At 37.1% G+C, this 17,245-nt stretch overlaps 1 protein-coding gene across 3 annotated transcripts in view; it reads right to left on the bottom strand.

Moving 5' to 3' along the window:
* Window positions 1-4,031: 4,031 nt before the first annotated feature.
* Window positions 4,032-17,245, bottom strand: part of LOC127430233 (cell adhesion molecule 1-like) — a 334,868-nt gene continuing 321,654 nt past the window's right edge. For all 3 annotated transcript variants that reach the window (XM_051679870.1, XM_051679867.1, XM_051679869.1), the window contains 2 exons: window positions 8,427-8,552; window positions 4,032-7,235 (listed from right to left, as the gene is read on the bottom strand). In XM_051679870.1, the coding sequence (XP_051535830.1) occupies window positions 7,117-7,235; window positions 8,427-8,552 (245 nt within the window). In that variant the 3' untranslated portion in view covers window positions 4,032-7,116. The remainder of the gene's footprint in view (window positions 7,236-8,426; window positions 8,553-17,245) is intronic.

The raw sequence follows: 17,245 nt of genomic DNA on the forward strand, positions 1-17,245 counted from the left end.
TTTAAGTCAGCTCTGTTTTTGTTTAGTGAAACATTTTTGTACTGCTTTCTAATGGATTGTGCCACACGCAGGGAACTCTGTAGGTAAAGATCAGTTACGAGATTTTCAATAAAATCAATTCCACATTCTATAGAAACTAGAGCACTCTGAAGGGAACTGATCACTGATAAACTGCACAGTCAAAGGTGACATTTACAGCTGAGAAATATTGCCTTGGATCTGAAACATAAACATGCCTGGGGGGACATTGTCCAAGAATGATGTATGAGATGAATGCTTGCATTGGTTAATGTCATGTTGGCCATTTATCAAGGAGTATTTTTGGTACCGCCACATTCTTTTGACATGCCATTTGACAATTTGGGGAAAATAATGTTCCTGGCTAAGGAAACCTGCTGTTGTCCCTGTTCTCAACTGGTTTTGCTTCAGGACCCAGATTTATGCTCTACATTAAGTGGCCACCCAATAAAATCCTACCAAAATTGTTTATTGTTAAAAGTAAACAAAAAATTCCTTAAAATTAAACATTCAAATGTATGAATATTACCAAGAACTACAAGGGACAATTAATATGCAAAAGAATTACATAACATAGGCTGAATAGGAAAACTGACAATTCTGCAAATGCAGATACAACAGCAAATGTGTGATTTACCAGCCACATGGAATAAATTCTGGGCCAAATGTTGTATTACAGTAGGATTATCCATATTAACAAGTGACAGCTGAATTTGCGCCAAAATACTGTATAGTTTGCTTGGACGTTCAGCAATAAAATTTATGGGAAGCATTTTGTCCTCCCTTTTATGTAATAGTTTATGTTAGTTAACTTTTTATTTAGCTATTCAAACTATGTTCAATTAGGCCTATATGGTGAGTTGCATTTAATTATTTGCATTTAGCATTGATTTTTTCCAGAACAGACCTATAAGACCCAATTTTGGGTAGTGACTCATCTGTTATAAACCACTGGCCTAAATTTGTTTCTTTGGTTAAAGTGATAGTTCAACCACAAATGAAAATTTCTAGCATTATTTATTCACCCATCAAGACCAGTATGATTTTTTTTTTTCAATGGAACACAAAGTAAGATATCACACAGAATGTTGGCTTCAGTCGCCATTCACTTTCATTGCATTTTTTTATTCCATACAAAAAAAGGTTGATGATGACTGATACCATACAGATTTGGAACAAAACAAGCGAATTTTTAGTTTTTGCATGAACAATCACTTTAAATCTCAAGGTCATTTAGGTGTCAGTCAAACAAACCAACCTCAAGCATCAAGTACTGGTAAACAGCTTTTGAGAAGTTTACTTTCTTCTTTTCCATATATTCTGTGGCTCACCACAAACTGAGATGACTCACCAGCAAACTGTGCTGCCTTGTATTCCCACTGAGCAGAAACAAGCTGCCTCTCCCACTGACAGCAGCCATGGGAGAGATCAAGCTCTCTCACACCCAGCCAGTGACAGCAATGAAGATATTTATTTGCTGCATGCTCCATCTGAGAAAATAGGTCAGGGGCAAGGCAGCCGCACACCCCCAGCTAAGCTTCCTGCTGCGAGCCGCACACACCTAAAAGTAACTTTAATCCTCCGTGCTCAAACAGGGCACTCCTCCGTTAGGATACAACAGTCTGTTGAGACTTTTTTTATCTGTCAGCTGACAGAACATCAGTGATATACCATGTTGATAATCACAGTTTATTAAAACAAATACAAATTTTGTGTACAGTAATGCACAATCAATGGAAGTTTATAAGAATGAGTGTTAAAGGGATAGTTCACCCAAAAAATTTAAATACTCTATCATTTACTCATCCTCATGCCATACCAGATGTGTATGACTTTCTTTCATCTGCAGAACACAAATGAAGATTTTTAGAAGAATATTTCAGCTCTGTAGGTCCATACAATGCAAGTGAATGTGTGGCAAAATTTTGAAGCTCCAAAATCCACATAAGGGCAACATAAAAGTACTCCAGATGACTCTGATGGATAAATCCATATCTTCTGAAGCAATATGACAGGTGTGAGTGAGAAACAGATAAATATTAAAGTCCTTTTTACTTCACTTTCACTTTTTTCTTCTTCTGATTTTGGTGATTCACATGCTTTGTGCATATCACCCCCTACTGGGCAGGGAGGATAATTTATTATAAAAATGGACTTAAGTACTGATCTGTTTTTCACCCACACCTATCATAATATCTGAACAAATGGATTTAACCACCGGAGTCATATTGCCTTTATGTGGATTTTGGAGCTTCAAAATTTTGACACCCATTTACTTGCATTGTATGGACCTACAGGGCTGAGATATTCTTCTAAAAATCTTCATTTATGTTCTGCAGATAAAGAAAGTTATACACATCTGGGATGCCAGGAGGGTGAGTAAATCATGAGAGACTTTACATTTTTGGGTGAACTATCCCTTTAAAATACAGTTCCAATAGTATGGCCTCAAGACGTTAAAATATTTTAGCAATTCAAACGTGGTTACTTTTCCTCTTAGCACTACTGATTTTACATTGCATGAGCAATCTCCGAGACATGGGTTCTGGTCCCATGGGAACCAGGCAGTAATCGCGTTCACACAAACAATGGCCAACCCAAGGTTGCAATTTCACTCAAAATAAAACATTTTACTCAAATGATGGTTAGGTTTAGAGTCAGGGTTTGGTTTAGGATTGATAAAATGTGCATTCCTGTTGACTGTGTAATATCATATACAAATATAAATGCTTTTAACAACACTTCCTGTTTCGGTCACTGGGGGCAGTGGATCGAATTTCGGAAAGTAAAAACAGAATTCAGCAGCAGAACTTTCGACCTACTGTCGCCGAATTCACATTGAGATCAGTCTGCTGGAATTCCTTGCCTCATACACTGTAAAAAGTGATCTAAACTGAGTTGATCTAAACATTAATTTTTTTATTTATTTTTAGTTTTTGTTTTGTAGTCAGGTTAATTTGGTCATATTAACCCCCCCCCCCCCCCTGAATGAATGTTCTTCATTTAACAATAAGTTGAATTAATGGAATTCTTTTGGAAATCACCTCTGTGGCTATTACAAATAATAAAAGTTGTAAGTGGTAGTAGCTCAATGAGCACACTGTGAATGGTTCTACTATTAAGACCACATATATTTCACCCAGGAGGATATTTACCACAGCTTTGAAAGCATTAATGTTTTGAGCTGACCTACCTTGCCTAAGAATTTATTATTAATTTCTCCTCAGAGGAACTTCATGTATGAACTGATGAACAACAACTGAGAGATATACAGTATAAATAACAGCAGTGTTTGTTCTCATGGGTGTCTTTGCTTTTTCATTAAGCAGAGATGCTTACAGTTTTCCTTTTTTATGAAACACACTGATAATTAATAAAGAGCATCTTATTAGAATAATGTATTCAAAACAAATGTGCACTTTTTTATTGTAAGAGATAAAGAAAAGAGAAATATCACTCTTCTTACCAGGTAACTTAGGCTTAGTGGTTAGTGGTTAGTTCAAATCCCTTATTCCAAAGAATGAGCTATAATAGTAGGAATACTTGCCTTAGCAAGCACCACTAATTATAACTGGATTAAGCAGATGATTATATTAATGCAGTTTCTTAGTAGCCATGAAGATTTTTAGGTGCCAAAAGTTCAAGTCATATGTCACTTCTCGCCATGTAACATGGGCACAGTGCAGTTATACGCTAAACACACAAAATGCTCCTTCTGTGCCCAGTTTTTCTCGCATTTCACTTATTGTAATTAGTTTTGGCATGGAATTTCACAGCATATGTTTACAGCATTGCCAAAACACGAGTCTTGTAAAAACGTGCTTGCAGGTAATTCATTCTCAGTATGACAAATGAGAGTGTTTTAGCAATGATTTGAAGCAAAAATTGAATGTTTCTAAATAAGGTGTTCACAGCACGTTTTTCTATATCCATGGACAGCGCTAATTACCGACTTTACAGGGAATTCATTATCTGTGAATGTATAAGACAGACTTCAACTGCTGTGTGAACATGAATACCTCTTTTTTTTATTAAGACAGTACTGCTCCATTTTTGTAAAAATGTATTTTCATGATCAAATACAAAGTGAACATGTAAATACCTTTAATTACACAGGAATACAAACTACAGAGATGAAACAAAATATGTGACACACAAAATAAAACAAATAAACAATGGAAACAATGAAGGACAGCTTGCTCTGGGTGATACAGGTGGTATAAAAATGAAAATAACACACTGTAAATGTACAGTATGCACTAAGATTCATGAAGAATCATTTACACAGTGCACAGCATTTAATGTACAGATAAAACATGTCTAATGGAACATGCTCTATTTTGTGTTTTCTGGTAATAACTTAAAGTTCTTTTCTATGAGATATGGGGTGTCACTTTTGCAATCTACCTGAGATGCAAAAACATAAATTCATAGACAAACCTGAGACAGGGTAAAATCAAACCTACACTGAAAGTAATATATATATATATATATATATTTTTTTTTTTTTTTTTTTTTTTTTTTTTTTTCAGGTTTGGGCAGTTTTAGATCACTTTTAAAGGGACAATTCTGTCATCATTTCCTCAACCTCATGTTGTTCCATACCTGTATAACTTTCTTTCTTCCATGGAACACAAAAGGAGATGTTACGCAGAATATTAGAGACTGACAACTGACAGTCTGACAGTCACCATTCACTTTAAATGTATGGAAAAGTGCAATGTCAACATTCTTATATATGTCTAATTTTGTGTTCCAAGTCATACAGTTATCGAACGACATGAGGGTGATTAAATGACCACATACTTTTCATTTTGCATGAACTATCCCTTTAACTTTTAAATATTCAGATGAAAAAAAAGAAAAAAAGGAGATATCTGATTGTATTGGTTTGTATCAGCTAGCGGTGGGATCAACCCGCATTGCTTTTCATTGTAGAACCACTGTGTTCTATGCAGACACTATTTTTAGCACAGAAACATCACCATAAAGAAACCAAAGTCAGTGTATGATTGTTTGACTGCAGGCCTCACTCCTTATTTGACATGATGTGAAAGTTGGCAATAGCTTCATGTCATTACAATTATGTTAAATGAACAATATGACAATAGTATAGATTTATAAACGACTATTTATTCTGCCATGCTTGGCATGTCAGTTAGGTGCACACAGTGATTATTTTGCCATTGTAAGTATGTAATTGGGGCCAAAAGTTTCAAATATATGTTGGAATAATGTAACTATCGCTTTATTTTTCCTGTTACACTCTGAATCAATTAACTGATAAAGGCTTTGTACTTAAAACATGATATGTTTAAATAAATCTAGCACTGCTGTATAAAACCACAAGATTATGTACAACATACAATGACAATCAAAACACAAGTTTCTTTCTGTATAACCAAGCATAAACGTTATCAGCTATGATAGCCTTAAATAGCCACAAATTTACCATAATTGATTAGCGTTTTTGAATCTAAATAATGCTCACCAAGTCCTGTTCAGATAAACTCTGGAATAACTCTAAGGATAAAAGATAAACCATCAAACGAACAAAAAAGTAGCACTTAATAATACACAATTTCATGTAAACGCTATGACCAAACAATGTGCTGTCACTAGGATTTTACAACTTTAACCGTACTGTCACCATTACTGCAATATGTCCCTCCATATAGTTAATCACATACAATTTATATCTGTCCCAGCTGTCAAGGATGGTGAATGAAGACCAAAGATAAGAAAACATAATGCCTGGTATGACTGATAGTGTAATAAATTACCAACTTTATACTAACTCTACAATAATGTAACAATTTCAAGTTAAAATCTAGACATTTATAGTACATTTATGAGTGATCCAACATAATATATGCCCCTGTGCCTCAGCCACATTCAGTACATCACATTAAAATTAAAGAATGTTGATGTATGATGAGATAACGGACACAACATTCAGGCCACACATTTATAAACCACTGCATTATTGAAGAGTTATCACATTCAGTCATGTATCTTAAAATAAGCTGTATTAAAAGAACTGCAATGTGTAGGAGGGCACAAATGTGAGTATGGCTTACCAAATACAGGCTTCAACTATTTCATTTAGTACAAATTTTTATGTTACTCTGAGAAGCTCACAGAAGCACTAACAACATTCTAAACACTCACTGACCTCCACCTCAAACTGTTCTCATTTAATGGAAAAGGCTTGGAATGAAATCTATTTTACACTCTGATAGATATGTTTCATTTGGGGACATCTTGGATGACTTTTCTATACAGCTGAGCCAGGGCCATTTTGCTGTTCTTTGCTTTGGCATTCATTTTTAATGCTTGGGAGTCATTACAAGTAAATTAGTCTGTGAGTGGGCTACGTATGGATGATGCAACACAAGCCAAAATGAATCTCAACACAACCTGATTCGAATCACATACATCTAATAAATAATGCAACAACACATCAATGCTGCTGAATGCTTTGTAGCTATGTTGGTCATAAAAGAAGATTCTATCATTTTTAACACATTCTCTGAGGGACTTAAGAGAACAACAGGCAATTTGCCAAATAAATTACTTGGAACCAATCCATGAAAACAACCCAAGCGATCGTTCTGTGACTGAAACTTACTTTTAAACTTAGTGTGTGGCTTTCTTCCAAACCGGCAGACAGAACAGCATGAGAGAGAGAGAGAGCTTAAAATGTATTGATGTGCTGGCAATTAAAACAAAAATACTAATAAAGCAAAACACTCTGGGTTTTGACCATTCAAGAGATGGTATGAAGCTTTTGAGTGTCCTGATGAAAGTAGATACTTCAGTAAGAACAGAACAAGGCACAAAATTGTTAGCACATGTTTAAAACGGAACAAAACCAGCCCCAGCGAGAGGTGTTGGATGGTGAAGCAGTCTTACATTGAGCTCTCCAAGTGCTCTGCCATCCCACACCTGTCTGATTCGATGACAGCACCTTCTCCTCTCTGTCTCTTTAGCTGCGCAGGTGTGAATCCAGCCTGATTGAATCCCACAAACCCCCTCCTCCCAACCCAGCAGTCCACAGTTTGCTTTTCAGCACAGAAAGCTAGCAGGTATTCAGAGTTAAATGTAGTATTCCTTCTTGTCGTCCGAGTTGTTGTGTCCGCCCTCTGCATTGATGATGGCAGTGTCGGCATCTGCTGCGTCATCCGCTCCTTTGGCTTCGTGAGTAAAGTAGGTACCTTAAAGTTGGGATGGGTCAAAAGTATTAATTAATGTGATTAAGAAGCCTTTTTTTGAGGGTTAAATCAGGTAGAAATAGCTCCTGCATGTTAGCACATTTTACAGTGCATTGCAATATTATTTTTATATTATTATATTAATGACCTACTTACATTATTGTTGAGAACATCAGTTCATTAAAATTGGTCATTAATAAAGATCTATATACAGGCTACTAAAAGTTTACTGAATGTTTGTTGAAACACTGTTTACTACCTATAGCAAGTCAGTCAATAAGCTGTTATTTTGCTGCTGTTATACAGTCTATTGAAAGTCTACTGAATGTTTGTTGAACCACTGTTTACTAGCTATTGCAAGTCAGTCGATAAGCTGTTATTTTGCTGCTGTTATACAGTCTATTGAAAATCTACTGAATGTTTGTTGAAACACTGTTTACTAGCTTTAGCAAGCCAGTTGATAAGTCACTTATAGTTAGTTAAGTATCTATTTGGGACCATCAAAATAAAGTGTTACCGGAAAAAACAAGGGGAATTGAGTAGAACTCAGAGCAAGAATCTTTAAATGTAAAAATTATTGTGGCATTATGTAAATGTCCATACAATTATTTCCATTCGTCCAAAATCCAAACTTGGAACAGTGTAAGAAAATAATTCGCAAAGCACCAAAGGCTAATACAGATGTAAGAGAAACCAGAGTTAAAGATTGCAAGCTATCACAAGCAAGAACTATACACTAAAAAATAGAGATAGACCAATAATCAGTTTGATCAATATTTTTACTGATATTCACACTTTTGTATATTATTATTTGATCAATATCAGGTCTACCGATATTATTAGTAATAAAAATAATGTAGTCTAATGATTATTTACTTATTATTGTGTCAAAAAGATTAAATAAACAATTTAAATCGGTTCTGCATATTGGTTTTCGGATGCTTAATTATCAAAATAATTGTCATTGTACCATTGTGTAGAAAAATCAATATCAGTCAGTCTCCACTAAACAAAAAGAATAGCAATATTATCACATCGTGACCCAGATACTGATATTATATTGTATCGCCAAGTCCCTGCGGGTTCTCACCCTTACCTTAAAACAGGAAGAGGGAATGAAAGAGAAAATGTTTCATTTGGAGATAAAACACAAGCCCAAATCAGCCAAGCCTTCGAGACGTGTCCTTGATTTACCTTTGTGTCTTGCGAAGTATCGGCCCAGAACGATTAAAAGACACAACATGGCAAACACGACCACGGCGACAACACCACCAATGACAGCGTGATCAATTTTCTGCGGCACTCCATCTGTTCTTGAATCTGCATCAGAGAGGAAAACAAACACAAACAAATTAAGGCACCTAGCACTTTTCTCACATGGTCAGTTAGGTCAGTCAGTTATAATTCAGTGTGAGATTCCCTGGAACAACTGCCAAATTATATTATGCTGTTTTAAGCAAAGTCAAATTAATGTCATCTTTCTTCTACAGTATATGCACAGTGGTCCTGATTTAAATCAACGCTGTAACTGACAGCATCAGAAATGGAAAGTTTAGAGAAGAAAACATCTTTCAGTGTATTTAACAGACACTTTCATGAATCCTTGTTTCTGACATTTCCTGCAAATGTGTAAATAGCAAATGGCGTAGACTAACACATATTCAAACACAGTTTGTTTGGTTTGAACTTGAAGCTTCAGATGTCTGAGCCAACACTGACACTTTGGGGAACTGAAGTTGCCAGCTTATAGCCTGATTATAATAAAAGAAGCTCCAATCGCTCAACTGGTATAGCATCGAGCTAGCAATGTCATGGGTTTGATTGCCAGAGATTACACAAACTGATAACATGTATGCCTTCAATGCACGGTCAGTCGCTTGAGATAAAAACAACTGCCTTATAGGCAAATGCCTATAATGACTATTCGCTGTGGGAAAAGCCCAATTATGCATTAATATATGTAGCAAATTAGCTGTTGGTGCCATGGCTCAAATAGTTTATCTGCCTTTTACATGAGCTACAAAAGAGAATAGATAGAAAAAACAAACAACCTGCATGCATTCTAATTACACATTGCGTTTTCTGCTGAAGTGCCTAGCAACCAAACTGGAAGGAAAATTGTAGACTTGAGATCAAGGACTTAAGTGTATCAACAGAACCAAGACTATTCCCTTAATATTCCTCATTCAATATGGAAATCAATAATTTTCATCAGGCATAAAAGTGATAAAAGCTGCCCTTTTCTATTTTCAGCATAAACACTAGCTTGGGGAGCCTGCAGTCATTACCAAACATTTAACATCAAACATCCTATGATCTATATCAAATCTACATCCAGTATTTGTATTAATTGTATTGCCATGCATTTTTATCCTCCTGAGACCCCCACATGACTGCTATGTGCATTTTCCATTTCCCTTTTTCATTTGTAACTAGTAGCTCCTAATAAACAAGCAAAAATAAATAAATAAAATAAAATAAAATAAAAAATTTCTACAGCAAATAGTTTTCCTAAAAATGTATGTCCACATATGTGGACAGCGGGACTGAGTTTTGAAGTAATACCAAGCTATAGAAAGTCAGATTTTGTTCATCAAATAGTTTGTGTCCAGGACTGTAGGTCATTCATGCATGTTTTTGAGAGGTTACAGACATTACAGCTGATGTTCTGTAAATAAAATATAAATAAACTCCATATAAAGCCTCTGAAAGTTACATTTTTCAGCTTTTGCATGAATACATTTATTCTCAGTGTGAAAATGCACAGTAAATATATAGGAATGCATTTACTAATGTTAATGAATAGAACCGTATTGTACAGTGATAACAAAATAAAACAATAACAAAATTTACATTAAAATGAAGTGAATTGACCCACAGATGTGTTTATGTGGAAAAATATTCAAAATAACTAACATGTTTTTTCAACTTTTGAGGGAAAGAGGTCCTAATTTCCACATATGTGGACTTCATGTTTATCAGTGCGCTGATGCGCGATTTTTTAAAGCGGCACATCAAACGAAACTAGAGAAGCTACTCTTTACAACTCAATATAACCAAAACTTAGAGGTTTCTTACCAGAGGTACTTTTGTTAGAATGTTTCCAGTAGTAGCGCTTCCTGGAAATCATTGTCACGCTGTTGTGTCACGTGACACGGTGCGCCAGAAGTTTAACCATTAAATGACAGTGTAGAGTCTTGCGAACAGTATTCAGTCAGTTTTACTTTATTTAAAATATGCGTTGCTTATAGCAAAGCCAATACATAACGTCCACACATGTGGATGCGGGGTCGCACAAGGTTAAATGTGATGCAGTTTCTGCACCACTAGCATCACCAAACAGAATTGCTAAAAATATGAACAGTTTTCAAACAGGTTTTACTAAGACTAAGATTAAATAACTGAAGGCCTGACTTTGCCAGCAACTGCATGCACACAAGATCTTTTGATAAACCTGTTCCTGCCTGCAGCAAACCAATAGATCCAGACCAGCAGGATGACACAGCCTACTAAGACGCTGCTTTGATATGAGACTGATAGTTTCGTGCATTGATATAGGAAAGGGATGCCCCACATTGCATCATGTTGTACATGCCTCTGGTTCCAACTGCTAATTAGCATGAGACTGGGAATGAACACAGAGAGAGAGGCACTGTCATATTGCATTCTCTCTGCAGTGCTGCCTCCTCCCACTCTCATCCAGCCCTGCTCCCACCCCTCCTCCCACTCTCCTTCCTCCTGCTTGACACCACCAGATAAATTAGCTGTCCAGGGGTGATATCTTAGCTGGTGAGAGGGAAACTTTGGGGCAGACACATCCAGCTTGGCTTTAAAAAATGAAGGTGCACTTGGATCAACCCTCAGCATAATTACGAAATAATAAAATGTAATTGAGTGTTTATGAAGCCCACGTATTATAAAAAGGTTGTATCATATAGGTCAGTGTTTCTCTGACCTTTTTTTATCTTGTGTACCCCTACAGCCCTACCAGTAGGGCTCAAGTGGTCTTCGTGGACATTAAACCACAAATGTTTACTTTCAAACTCAACCCTACAGGATGTCATTTAGCATTACCAGTTATATTAAAGCCACTTTAAAACAAACAATTAATGCTGTACTGCTTTACAAGTACAGTAAGATCTCTCTGGGGATTCGTATCCCTGGTTGAAAATCACTTATTTTTGCATGTACTTAAAAAGTACAACTAAAACAATAATCAAACTAAAAGAATAATTTTCTTTTTAAAACGTCATGTAAATGCTTTAGTCTGATTGAAATCGTACTAGTCCGATTTTTGCGAAGTTGGACTAAAAGACCTAGATAATGTGTCTGCAGCTCAGCTTTGTCAAGCAAGTATATCCGTCAGTCGGACCAAAATTGGCATTGCTGTTGTTTGCACATTCTGAAAGACAGAGTTGACACACAACATGTATTTAAAACTTCCTCAGCTGGCATCGTTCCTTTAAATATTCAATTCCTTCAAACAGTGTTTCTTGGACAGACAGATAAAGACTAGCTTGACTATGCAAAACCACAGAAGCTCGATTATAATTGCGCATACAAAGGTACTGAGTGACAACTGTTTAGTATGTTGAGGGCAATGTTCTGCCCATCTGACCTCCCACCAGTCAGCGGCCACCAATTGGGTGCCAAATAACTTTGCTACTGGAAGATAATAATGAAACTGCCCATGCCACTCCCCCTCTGACATTTCATAATATGTATTCTGGACCTCATTTAAGAACCCCAGGCCTTCAGCGCATCCCAAATATGCCTGTGTTAAATGTCTGACGAGTAGCTAAACGGCACGCACCCAGCTGTACAAACTGTGTTCGTGTTAAGTAGGCTGTGGGTTGCTATTGGAATTTATTGAGAAATAAAGGGCTTTTCCGTGATTTACAGCTGCATGAGTGGTGTGGGGGGTGGGGGGGTTGGGGGTAAGACTTATGCACTGCTGCAGGGCTCGAGAGCTCATGTTTTATGAGTCTCATTCTGCATCTGTGCTAGAGTGACTAATTAAACTGCAGGCCACTGCCATTACAGCAGCTGTGGACCAACTGGAAATGGCCGCTGTTATAGTGGGGCCACCACCTTCTGCTTGCCCTGTACATTGAACATTTGTGGGTGGAAAGACATGAAAACGTAGCTTTGATTTAGGTTTGTGTTGTCATTGTGTTGTTAGAGGTAAGGGAACATAAGGAGCAACAATGTAAAGGTCTGCATGGGACTTTTTTTACCCATCCTGCTCCCGCCAGCTCCCGCAAGTTTCTATCCCACACACGAATGCTCCCGCAGAAATTTACTCCGTTCACCTGTTCTCTTCCTGCAGTGATTTTCTTAGAGACTGCTCCCATTCCCGCAACCTCACATTGCCTTCTTTTTTTTTTTTACATTCATTAATTAATTAAATAAAAAAAGAGATCCACATCTGATTTTTCAGGCCATTCTCTGACCGCCTGCTCCCATCCACAACTCACAGAAGTACCATCCACTCCTGCCTTCAACTCAGAAAATTAATCCCATGCCGCAAGAAATCTAATCAGGCCCAGCGGGTCCTGTGGTTCACTCTGGGAATTTTCAGGGAGCGAACATTTTAGTGCACTGGAACGATATTGAGAGTGGGACAGCCCTAGAAATGACCAGCTCCCTGGTTAGTGCCTTGTCTACTGAACTAGGGAGCTGACTGAAAAGCACCCAAACCTTTCTCATGAGAAGTCTTATGAATTCGTACAAGTTGGGTAAATCCTATGAACTCGTACGAGTTTGTTCATATGAATTTGAAGGAATTGTAGACGTGCAAATACCCGGATGTGCAATGCGGAAGTAAGCGAAAGTTCCATGTGTCAGATGTTGTGTAGATGATTATTAATTTTATGCCCTGACCCAAACCCCATATCTAAACCTAACCATAGAGTACAGTCTGTAAGGATGATTTGAAGCATACAATTTCATATGACCTAAGTAGTACGATTTCATACAATTCTGCCAACCCGTACAAATCCGGACGATTTCTCTGTGAGAGTGTGTAGGATGCACCCATAAAGAAAATTACAGGTAAGTGTGTTGGAGCAGGGAAGGAAATCAAGTCTTGACAGCCCCTGGTCACTATGAGCTGTGTAATGATTCTCCAAAAGCCTCCTCATACATTACTTGGAAAAAATAACAGCATTTCAGCTGTGGAATGACATAATGTAAATGAGTAAATAATGACTGAAATGTAATTTATGGTTGAACTGTTCCTTTAAGTGTAATATCCATTGTGTCTAAAATCCTTTAAAAAAAAAAAAATTTTTTATTTATTTTTTTGACATTTTCTGCTAAAAGGCACTTCAAAAACTAATCAGCGAAATCTTCAGAAAGAGCGCTCAGAAACCTACTCGCCAACCCACATTTATTGGATTTTTAAATCTAGATTTGAATTTCCGCACAGGTCATTCCCTGGAGTTTAGTCTCAGGGCTATAAGATAAAGCCACATTGATGAAATGATAAAGGAAATTTCTCTTTAAACAAATCACAGCTTACCCAAGGACACCTGAGAAAGCCCAAGTGGCATACCCACGGCATTTGACTGAGCCATTGAGAGAACGATTTTGGAAAAGCAAGATTTAAAGATTTACAAAGAAAGACATTTAGAACAGGATGAACATGAACTCAGAGACATTCGAAATCGGTTGAGTAAGGACCACAGTTCCAGGTACAAAAGAAGACCTTTCCAAACAAAGATGGGACCCTGAGCATGTGGAGCCTTTGAAACATGTTTTCCTGATAGAGTTCAATCCTGCTGTCTCTAAATTGAACTCGCAGGCCACAGGGGTGGCAAAGACATTTGCTACTACCTGCTATGCTCTGTGAGCTAAATCACATTCACATAGTGAAGTCGGTGAATGCAAAGCTCTGCCAAAATATGCTCTAAAGCAGCCCACGACATGCCACAAAGCATCCGGTTGGTGACATTTTCCCCTGAATTGCGTTGATGGGATGATAAATATGCCAACATTCCTCACCATCTTCTACTTTCTGTTGGGGTGAGAATCCTTTTTTTTTTATTTTTATTTTTTTTATTATCAAATATAAAGCCATTCAGCTTTTATAAGTGATATGCTGCAAACTACTGGGTCAGTTTAATCATAAGGGAACATTAGTCAACTTCAAATAATATTTCATTTCCTTTCACACCGCAATCAAAGCGAAAAACCCTTGATCTGAGAGCAAGAAGCTTCCATGCATCCCCTTTCCTAAACAGCTTAACTGGAGCACGTCCTTTACATCAGAAAGGACCAACTGAGGCTTTGAACTGGAGATTGTAGACGTGTCTATTATCGTTGAAAATGAAAAGAAGTGGCATCTTTGATAAAATCAGCCAGACTTATTTTGGCAACTTATTTACTTTGGCCCTGACATTAAAGAAGATGTGCTGAAGTTATGTGGCATTTCAACAAGTAATGGAGAACTTTGCACCTTCACTGAATTCTGCTATTTCTGACCTTTGTTTTGTCATTAAACTGATACATTATTGCTGGGCAAAAAGCTTCCCTTTAATTCTATTGGAGTAGGTGATAATAATAACCAGGATGTTCAATGTGCAGAAATGAGTCAATTTGTCTTTTTGGAGAACAAATGTACAGGTGTGCTCGAGGATATCTTGTTCATGTCCCTTGAATTTAACTCTTTCTTTTGAAGACTCAGTGCCATGAACCTCACAAACATTGGCAAAACCAGTCTGTAAATTACTTTTGGAAATTGATCAGGAGCCAGCCAATCAGAATGGAAGGCCTATATTTTAAGCTCTTGTCATTTTTTTTTTTTTTTTTGTGTGTGTGTGTTAAATATGGCTCCACAATTATGACAAATATCATAATTGTTGGTTATTTCCTGTGAAATTATAATTATTATTAATTTCTCTAAATAGAATTAACATCGCAACACTTATTTTGTGAGGTCCATCTGGATGCAATGTATGTTTCATACAAAACAAAACAAATAATAATGACAGAATAATCATTACTTATTATAATAATAATAATTATTATTATTATTATTATAAAACAAAACCAGTAAATAATGATAGAATCATCATTTATGGGTGAACTATATATTTAAGTTTAATATCAGTTTTTTCTCCTATTTTATATTATACCTATTTTGCCTTTTCGTCTAAAAAAATAAAAAATAAATAAAAATAAAAATAAAAAATACACTGTAAATATTTAATGCAATGGGAGTATACTGTAGAACTAAATTGAATGCATTAATTGGTACTTTTCATGATTAGTTAATTATAGAATCTATAACTGACCCCATTTACTTTCTCAATACACATTCCTGGTTTTATTGTGCACGATTCACCAATGCACATTATTCTAAAGAAAAACATGTTTTTTTTTTCTTCCCTTTTCTCCCCAATTTGGCATGCCCAATTCCCAGTGCACTCTAGTTCCTCGTGGTGGTGTAGTGACTCAATCTGAGTGGCAGAGGATGAATCTCAGTTGCCTCCACGTCTGAGACCATCAATCTGCGCATCTTATCATGTGGCTTGTTGAGTGCGTTACCGTGGAGACCTAGAGTGTGTGGAGGCTCACGCTATTCTCTGCGGCATCCATGCACAACTTACCACATGCCCCACTGAGAGTGAGAACCACATTATAGCGACCAAGAGGAGGTTAACCCAACTTGACTCTACCCACCCTAGCAACCAGGCCAATTGGTTGCTTAGGAAGCCTGACTGGAGTCATTCAGCACGCTCTGGATTCGAACTTAGGACTCCAGGTGTGGTTGTCAGCGTCTTTATTTGCTGAGCTACCCAGACCCCCAGAAAAACATGTTTGGCATCGCCAAGCCCTCTTATTTTTCACCCCCTACTGCTGACCACTTGTCTTAAAGAAACAACTTTTCATAATCCAATCAATTCCAGATGGATAAAATCTAGTCATATTATTTTTTTTTCTTGTTGAATATCCCTTTTCACTCTAAAATCCATCACAACAAATGGGAATGCTGTTTCATATTGACTTTAAAGGGATAGTTCACCCAGAAATTAAAATTCTGTCATTATTTACTCACTCTCTTGTTCCAAACTCCTATCTCAGTCACCATTCACTTTCATTTTATGGAGAAAAAAAAAATGCAATGAAAGTGAATGGAGACTGCTAACATTCTGCCTATCATATTTTGTGTTCACAGAAGAAAAAAAGCCATATGGGGTTGAAACAAGAGGGTGAGTGAATGATGACAGAATTTAATTTAATTTGTTGGGTGAACTATCCCTTTAAGCAGCAATCCATATACATTGCAGTGCATCAGCTACATCTGGTGGATTTCTTTTACAATGTACTCATCTTTCTAGATCATGAAACATCTCCATATTTATGGGGTCGCTGCCGGGATGCTACACGAGTCTGTGTTTGTAGCTTGCTAGCCTGCTTAGCATTGCTTATTCTTATATGTTCATATTTTATCCTTTGCCATTTTACCATGTGCTTCAGGTTTTTCCACTTTTCTACTGTTTCAACTGCGTGTATTTTACCGCACGCACCCATTTCTCTCTTTTTTTCTTTTTTTTCTCCGCTTGACTACATCTCGCGTCTCGACTGTGTGCATTAGTTTTCTCCTCTGTGTTTTACATGGATTGTTGTATTAATCTCAAACATCTGTTGATCAGGAACCACATCAAACCACATCGATCTTAAACCCTCGCCACTCAAGAACAGCCACATGAACATTCACATGTGATAAATGTAAGGAATAAGTCAGGCTGACGGAGACGGTTAATGAGTTAGAGACACGCATCCGAACGCTACTGGAGGTCAGTGAGAAAGAGAATCTGGTAGATACTGTTTCAGATACGGGTAGTACAGCAAGCAACACACACACTTTGGTTCTAGCTGTAGAGCCCCCGCAGCACAGCGTTTGGGTGACATCTCAGCGGCATACTCGCTCAGCAAATCGACACCACTCTCCTGTTCCTTTTAGGGTTTCCAATCGATTCTCGCCATTCAGTGATGCACCCACTGAG

This window comes from Myxocyprinus asiaticus, chromosome 39 (genome assembly GCF_019703515.2).
Source record: "Myxocyprinus asiaticus isolate MX2 ecotype Aquarium Trade chromosome 39, UBuf_Myxa_2, whole genome shotgun sequence".
Lineage (NCBI taxonomy): Eukaryota > Metazoa > Chordata > Actinopteri > Cypriniformes > Catostomidae > Myxocyprinus > Myxocyprinus asiaticus.